The sequence below is a fragment of the Clupea harengus genome, chromosome 15 (genome assembly GCF_900700415.2).
Source record: "Clupea harengus chromosome 15, Ch_v2.0.2, whole genome shotgun sequence".
NCBI classification, from domain to species: Eukaryota; Metazoa; Chordata; class Actinopteri; order Clupeiformes; family Clupeidae; genus Clupea; species Clupea harengus.
Window position 1 is genome coordinate 27,294,918 of NC_045166.1, and position 8,817 is coordinate 27,303,734.

Genomic DNA, 8,817 nt, shown 5'->3' on the forward strand with positions numbered 1-8,817 from the left:
CTGCCTAAAGCTTAACTTACCAAAACACACACATGCACTTGTAAAGGAGTACACATACACACACCCTCAAACACATCCTCTCTCTCTCTCTCTCTCCCTCTCTCTCTATTTATCTCTCTCTCTCTCTGTCTGTCTGTCTGTCTGTAATTTGAAACATGATGCAAAACATGAGGTGAATGCAGTGTCATCATCCAAAAATACACTATTACATTTTATTTGGGTCACAAATTGATTACATAAACATGATTCAGCTTTATACTCGTTGTATTGGTTATATAAAACATATTATTGGTTATATGAAACAGTATGATTTTTTTCATCAACAGGATGTGATGTCGATACAGCCACAAAAACTATTACACAAGCAAAACTACAATTACACTTTAACACCAATTAACAGGTGACACCTTTTCCTCAATTAAGTTCAAAATAAAGCCAGTGTCTTCACATAAAGTCATGTAGACCATTCTGGGTTCTCCATGTTAATTCAGTTCCTGTAGTTCAATTGCTGGGGGATCCTCTGTGGAATGACAGAAAAGTTGAATACAATTTCAGAAACACTGAATTCCATCAAGTAGAAGCACCACTGTTTTACTGAAGCAGTCTGATATCTTTGCTTATCTCTTCAACACAAACTAATGTTTAACTGAAGCAGTCTGATATCTTTGCTTATCTCTTAAACACAAACTAATGTTTCACTGAAGCAGTCTGATTTTTTTGTTTATGTCTTAAACACAAACTAAAGATTATCCAAACAAACGTCTATCAGAAAAGGAGTCTGATTTTTACAGAACTTTTCCATGTCAGCAGCATGAAGAGTGTGTGTGTCCCTCATGAAGTGTGTGTGTGTCCCTCATGAAGTGTGTGTGTGTCCCTCATGAAGTGTGTGTGTGTGTGTCACTCATTAAGTGTGTGTGTGTCCCTCATGAAGTGTGTGTGTGTCACTCATGAAGTGTGTGTGTGTGTCACTCATGAAGTGTGTGTGTGTCCCTCATGAAGTGTGTGTCTGTCCCTCATGAAGTGTGTGTGTGTCACTCATGAAGTGTGTGTGTGTCACTCATGAAGTGTGTGTGTGTGTCACTCATGAAGTGTGTGTGTGTGTCCCTAATGAAGTGTGTGTGTGTCACTCATGAAGTGTGTGTGTGTCACTCATGAAGTGTGTGTGTTTGTGTCACTCATGAAGTGTGTGTGTGTCACTCATGAAGTGTGTGTGTGTGTGTGTGTGTGTGTGTGTGTGTGTGTGTGTGTGTCACTCATGGTGTGTGTGTGTGTGTCACTCATGAAGTGTGTGTGTGTGTCACTCATGAAGTGTGTGTGTGTCACTCATGAAGTGTGTGTGTTTGTGTCACTCATGAAGTGTGTGTGTGTCCCTCATGAAGTGTGTGTGTGTCACTCATGAAGTGTGTGTGTGTCACTCATGAAGTGTGTGTCTGTGTCCCGGTGTGTGTCACTCATGAAGTGTGTGTGTGTGTCACTCTCACCTCTACACGTCTGCTTCCTCCTTCTCACTAAATGAACAGTTGCAATGATCCCAGGCAGAATCAGCACTATGAAGAAGATGGGGAGTCTGATGGCAATCTCTGGAGTACACAGATAGAAGATGCTCACACACACACACACACACACACACACACACACACACACACACACACACACACACACACACACACACACACACACACACAGACACAGACACAGACACAGACACAGACACACAAGATGCTCACCGATGGGACAAACACACACTCTTGTGTGGGTAGTTTATTGCACAATTTTAAGAACTGCAGCATAATTATTAGAGACTGAGGTGATCATCATATTCATGCTGTACCTGATGGGCCTGAGGTTGAGTTTGAGGAAGCAGTGGAGACAGTTTTCATTCGGGGAGAGGATTCCAATACAGAGGGAGAGGAAGTTGTGGATTTGACACCTGTGTGATTAAACAATGTACATATGTAACTCATCACAACAATTAGATTCACTCCTACTGATGAAACAGTGGAAATCTGAATAACAGTTGTAGGGCGAACTACACAACTGCAAAGCAGCTGCATTCACTGCAAGACGGTTACAAAACTACTAGACAATTACACATGGAAGATCATGCATTTCCTTAAAATAGTTTCACATTCAGAACATGACTGTCATCAGGGAGAGTGGGCTTTAAAAACTGGATGTCCTTAGGATGATGAGCATAAGTAGCCTGGTATAAACAGACAAAAGTTCACTTCATGAAAACTGAGTGAGCCAAAACTGATCCAGGAACAGAAGTTATATAGAGAACATCAGCTACTTAAGACAGCTTCAGGTTCAAGACAAAATCAGGTTCAGTTTATCATGCAAACAGCAGTAATGTAATGTCAAACTCATCTTATCATCTCTAACCTTTCACTCTGATGGTGTGGGAGACAGAAGTCTGAACCTGCCCTCCTGCAGTCAGCTGGCATGTCCGAGTATGAACAGGGTTTGGACCTCTGAGCTCCTCAGTCAGTGTGATGGAACAGGGAGGTATGGTTCTGATCTGGAGATTGTTGATGTTCTGCAGCTCTTTACCTGTGTCATCCACCCAGCTCAGACTAACTCCTTCATCTCTCACTGATCTGCTACAGTTGTCTCGTGTGTGCAGGAGGCAGTGGAGAGTCACATGACTGTCTGCCTCCATCTCAGTCTCATTGGGGGAAGCAGAGACTACAGGAGGAAATTACATCATCACACTACATCAGATTTAGCATACAGCATACACCTGCATTTAAACACAGCAATGTGAGTTTAAGTGTTTATTTAAAGAAGAATTTGTCCTTTTTAAGAAAATAATTGTATATTATTTAATTATTTAGGAAATATTTACATTAATCAGAAACGTTTATCCAAAGCAACTTGCAGTGAAGTGCTGATATATAATTTCCCCTATATCAGCATGTGTGCTCCCTGATCAGTATGTGTGCTCCCTGATCAATATGTGTGCTGCCTGATCAATATGTGTGCTCCCTGATCAATATGTGTGCTCCCTGATCAGTATGTGTGCTCCCTGATCAGTATGTGTGCTCCCTGATCAATATGTGTGCTCCCTGATCAATATGTGTGCTCCCTGATCAGTATGTGTGCTCCTGATCAGTATCACATTTACATTTAGTCATTTAGCAGACGCTTTTGTCCAAAGCGACGTACAAGGGAGAGAATAGTCAGGCTACGAGCAATAGAACCTGGTGTAACAATAAATAAATACTACTTTACCTAAGAAATATAACAAAATGAAATAAAAAGAAAAAAGAAGTGCAGAAATGTAACTGCTGTAATTGCAAGTTACGCACTAGTCGAAGTGTCAGTTAGGACAGGAAGTGCTCTCTGAAGAGTTGGGTCTTCAAAAGCTTCTTAAAGGTAGAGAGGGACGCCCCTGCTCTGGTAGTGCTGGGTAGTTCATTCCACCAACATGGAACTACAAATGAGAATAGTCTGGATTGCCGTACTTGCACAGACGGCAGTGCCAAACGACGCTCACTAGAAGAGCGCAGCATCCTGGGTGTAACATTTGCCCTTACAAGAGCATTTAGGTAGGTGGGAGCAGAACCATCAAGCACTCTGTAGGCAAGCATAAGTGACTTGAACTTAATGCGAGCAGCTACAGGCAGCCAGTGGAGGTCAATGAGTAGCGGGGTGACGTGTGCCCTCTTCGGTTGGTTGAACACCAGACGCGCCGCCGCGTTCTTGATCATTTGTAGTGGTTTCACCACGCAAGCCGGCAGGCCCGTTAGGAGGGCGTTGCAGTAATCAAGGCGGGAATTCACCAAGGTTTGCACCAGCAGCTGGGTGGCATACTGGGTTAGGTACGGCCTGATTTTGCGGATGTTGAATAGCGCAAAGCGGCAGGACCTAGAGACAGAGGCAATGTGGTCCGTGAAAGTCAGTTGGTCATCAATAATGACCCCGACGTTTCTTGCTGTTTTGGATGGAACAAGAGATAAGGAGTCAATATTGATGCTGATGTTGTGGTGGATGGCCTGTTTGGCTGGAAAGACCATCAGTTCTGTTTTGGCCAGGTTCAGCTGAAGGTGGTGGTTTTTCATCCATGTGGATATATCAGCAAGACAGTCAGAGATCCGCGCCGAGACAGTGGTGTCCTCAGGAGGGAAAGAGAGAAACAGTTGAGTATCATCGGCATAGGGAAAAACCATGCGAGCGGATGATAGGGCCCAGCGAAGTGGTGTAAATGGCAAAGAGAAGTGGTCCCATCACCGAGCCTTGGGGCACCCCTGTGGTAAGGTGGTGAGGTACAGACAGCTGACCTTGCCATGACACATTGAACGAGCGCCCAGTGAGGTACGATTCAAACCAGGAGTGCGCCTTGCCAGAAATGCCCATACTTGACAGTATGGACAGAAGGATGCGGTGGTTGACTGTATCAAACGCAGCTGATAAATCAAGCAGGACACAGTATGTGTGCTCCCTGATCAATATGTATGCTCCCTGATCAGTATGTGTGCTCCCTGATCAATATGTGTGCTCCTGATCAGTATGTGTGCTCCCTGATCAATATGTGTGCTCCTGATCAATATCAACGCATGGTGTTGGTGCTCTTAGCTACCAGTCGAGCTACAGGTACTTTTATGGAGTTTTGTCTAGAACTGGTGAGCTAATCCACTGAAAGCCAGCCTTGCCTTGCAGACACCAACAACAGCAGAGTTGGCACTAAGAAAAAGAAAACTAGCTTGCATGCTGATTTATTTCAGTGAGTTTATGTCTCCTTCACATGACCATATAAGATGAAAATGAATTTGAGTATGTCATTAAGAAAAGGCTACATATACAACCTTTATAAAACCGTATACCTCATAATAAAGACTTAATGTATCCAACAAATCCATTTTATTTCAGTTACTGAGCCCCTGAGTGCCTGAAAACAACAACAAATAAAACAACACCAACAACACCTACCCTGAAGAACAGACAGATAGACATGAGCATTCTGTCCATGTTGGGGTCCATCCTCTCTCAGGAACTGCTGACAGGTGTAGAGTCCAGCATCCTCAGTGGTGACATCAGTAATGTGGAGAGAGCAGTCAGAGTCCAGACTCAGTCTCTTAGCTCTGTGTGTGGTTACATCAGGTCTGATCTTTCCAAGGTAGACCAATTCTACAGCAGCACGTCCAGAGCTGATACTAAGCCATGTAGTAGAAGAGCAGTTTGAATAAACCACATTACTGCAGGGAAGAGTGGCATTCCCACCCACACTGGAGAAGACAGCGGTAGTCTCTCCTTGGACACCTGAATGATGAATGAAATCACATCAGTCAAAGCTAATGCTAACATTAAGAGATATTGTGGAAAATAATGTAAAAATAACTACTGACTGATTTTGTTCCAGAATATATAAATTCAACATCACAAAGAATGAGTGAGCTCTGGTGTTAGAAGGGGGTATAACAACACCATGAAACATCATCATAGTATAAAATATCACACAGCATGGTGACACTAAGGATAATAAGATACCCATATTCTTCAGCAAACCCATTGTCAGAACAGCTACAGGAAACTCCATTCAACCATTCAACTCTCATACAGGCCAGAGTAAAACATCAGACAGGAAGCGCTCAAAAACAACATTCTACAAGGGTCTATTTTTTTGTGTCAGTGCTATTTGTATGATCTCGCACAATCTGTCACAGACACAAACACAGACTTGACCACACAACAACACTTTGAAACTCACTGAGCCTAAGAAAGTTCCCCCTTCATGTAAGTTCTGTAGCTGATTTCCTTCTGTAGCTTTATCTTATTGCTAAACCAACCCACATGCTATGGCTACGGTGGCTAGTATTTCACATTCAAATCCGTTGCAACTTCAGTGCACTAATAGTAGTGTTGGTATGAATGGCAGTGTTACAGCAGGTGTACCACTGGTAGTGTCGATGGTTGTCAAGGTAACAGTAGTTCCCCGTAACTCACCCATGTGGTCCTGACTCAGGCAGATCAGCAACACTATCAGAACACAGGGGATGGACGCCATCTTCCTCTCCTGTCGACACCTCTCCTCTTCTTCTCTGTCTTCTGTGTGTGTGTGTACAGAGCTGGAAACTGAATGCGACTCTCAGCTCAGTGTCAATCTTCCTTCTGTGTGTGTTTCCTCTAAATACAGCTATGTGATGTGTGTCCACCCCATCCTGTTCCTCCTGTGGTGTTTGTGGTTCTGAGAACTAATAGCAACATAGAAACATTTTCATCAGCAAAACAGCAACACCTAAACCACACATGCTACTGGTGGTAGTTCTGAAAGCACATCATCACTCTGTAGGATCTGTGCACTAGTGTGTGTGTGTGTGTGTGTGTGTGTGTGTGTGTGTGTTTGTGTGTGTGTATGTGTGTGTGTGTGTGTGTGTGTGTGTGTGCGTGTGTGTGTGTGTGTGTGTGTGCGTGTGCGTGTGTGTGTGTTTGCGTGTGCGTGTGTGTGTGTGTGTGTTCCTTTATGTGAGGAGTAACTGGGCCCAAATCCTGAATCTGACTAATGGTGTTGTGCTGTAGTGTACATCTCCTGAACCCTGGTTTACTCCAGAACTATACTGACACCAGTGTGTGTGTGCGTGCGTGCGTGCGTGCATGTGTGTGTGTGTGTGCGTGTGGTATGTGTGAACACATTTTGTATCCATTTTCTTTTTTTTTTTATCCATTTTCTTTTTGTTCCTACCCCAGTGCGCTCAAAGGAGCAACAGACCACAGAAGAAGACTGAAGATCATAGATGCCTGACTTCACACGTGTTTAGCTCATGTGTGTGTGTGTGTGTGTGTGTGTGTGTGTGTGTGTGTGTGTGTGTGTGTGACGGATTTCAACCCCTCCTCTTCCTCCTGCGGTGTTTATAGATGATTCTGTCTTCACACATGTTGGTGGTGTGGGGGGTTGTGGGAGTCTGACAAAGAGACATGACACTTCTACTTCCACAGAACTTGCATCACCACTGCATGAAATATCTTGTATGCTAATAAGGAAACAAGTACACACACAGTCCCAGGGCGAGCTCCTGTGGGTCAGTGTCTGACTCAGGGTCAGTCCTGTGGGTCAGTGTCTGACTCAGGGTCAGTCCTGTGGGTCAGTGTCTGACTCATTGAGCCTCAGCTCACTGCTCTCAGATCTGGCCTCTCTGGGCAGGCGGCTGAGGGCCTCAGGGGTGTTGCTGTTCCCCTGGCGTAGTTCTCAGGGGTGTTGCTGGCCCCCTGGCATAGTTCTCAGGAGTGTTGCTGGCCCCCTGGCGTAGTTCTCAGGGGTGTTGCTGTTCCCCTGGCGTAGTTCTCAGGGGTGTTGCTGGCCCCCTGGCATAGTTCTCAGGGGTGTTGCTGGCCCCCTGGCGTAGTTCTCAGGGGTGTTGCTGTTCCCCTGGCGTAGTTCTCAGGGGTGTTGCTGGCCCCCTGGCGTAGTTCTCAGGGGTGTTGCTGTTCCCCTGGCGTAGTTCTCAGGGGTGTTGCTGGCCCCCTGGCGTAGTTCTCAGGGGTGTTGCTGTTCCCCTGGCGTAGTTCTCAGGGGTGTTGCTGGCCCCCTGGCGTAGTTCAGATCTACCTGTAGTCAGCAGTGAGGTCGGCTTGACAACCAGCTTCTGCAGCGCAACAGGGGCTACATGTGGCAACCTGAGGGAAGGACTTGCCACATGTAGATGCTGGGTGGCTCCTCTGTCTTCAGGTCTCGCCACAGGAAGTGAAGTAAGGGCTTATGTGATGAAGCATGCCCTTGATATCGCCTCTGGCAGCGCCTGAGTGCTCTCTCAGACGCCAAGTACCAGCACACCAAGCACACTGGAACTCAGGCTGGGGCCAGGCAGCAGCAGCTCATTGAGGTTGTCTCCCTTATACATGAAGGAACACCTGAAGACAATCCTGTTTTCTCCGTTGTGGCTCACCATGTGATGCGGAATGAACCAGGACTCGGCTGCTTCACTCAGCTCCTCTTCTGGCACCATCACTGCATAGCCTGCCTCTTCAGCTCTTCAGTCTCTATGCAGTATGCAGCAGTCACTCCAGTTTTACTCTGGCCTGTATGAGAGAGTTGAATAGAGTTTCCTGTAGCTGTTCTGAAAATGGGTTTGCTGAAGAATATGGTGTAAGAAAAGGAAGTTGCTTTGGTGTTGATGCAGCAATCTTTATTCCAGTAAAGTGCTGTAGCAAAGCTCCGGATTCAGCGTTGCTGTTCTCCAACTCTAGCCATATATACCGTTTAAGACACCTCCTAGGCTTCTAATGTAAATAAGCTAGGCTGCTAATGCAAACAGGTCTCTGATGAAACAGCTGTTCTGTGTGATAATCAGGTTTCTCTGACCTGCTGCCTAAGATGGTTCTCAAAGGCCTCCCCCCATTCCCATACTACAACCATCCATTGGTCTCATATTTTAACACACAGCCTCATAGAAATATGACACATGGCTGTGTCTTCACCCTTGTGTGTTGTGCTGTGTGTTCACCCTTGTGTGTTGTGTTGTGTGTTCACCCTTGTGTGTTGTGTGTTGTGTGTCCACCCTTGTGTGTTGTGTTGTGTGTTCACCCTTGTGAGTTGTGTGTTCACCCTTGTGTGTTGTGTGTTGTGTGTTCACCCTTGTGTGTTGTGTTGTGTGTTCACCCTTGTGTGTTGTGTGTTGTGTGTTCACCCTTGTGTGTTGTGTGTTCACCCTTGTGTGTTGTGTGTTGTGTGTTCACCCTTGTGTGTTGTGTTGTGTGTTCACCCTTGTGTGTTGTGTGTTCACCCTGTGTGTTGTGTGTTCACCCTTGTGTGTTGTGTTGTGTGTTCACCCTTGTGTGTTGTGTTGTGTGTTCACCCTTGTGTGTTGTGTGTTCACCCTT

General features: G+C 45.5%; 1 protein-coding gene across 1 annotated transcript; it reads right to left on the minus strand.

Annotated features, from left to right (window-relative positions):
- Positions 1-329: 329 nt before the first annotated feature.
- Positions 330-7,943, minus strand: LOC116223708. The gene is made up of 5 exons (XM_031581267.1): positions 7,772-7,943; positions 2,386-2,688; positions 1,832-1,930; positions 1,482-1,580; positions 330-520 (listed from the first exon to the last, which is right to left on the minus strand). The coding sequence occupies exons 1-5, from the start codon at positions 7,941-7,943 to the stop codon at positions 483-485; spliced, it is 711 nt and encodes a 236-aa protein (XP_031437127.1). The 3' UTR covers positions 330-482.
- Positions 7,944-8,817: the final 874 nt, after the last annotated feature.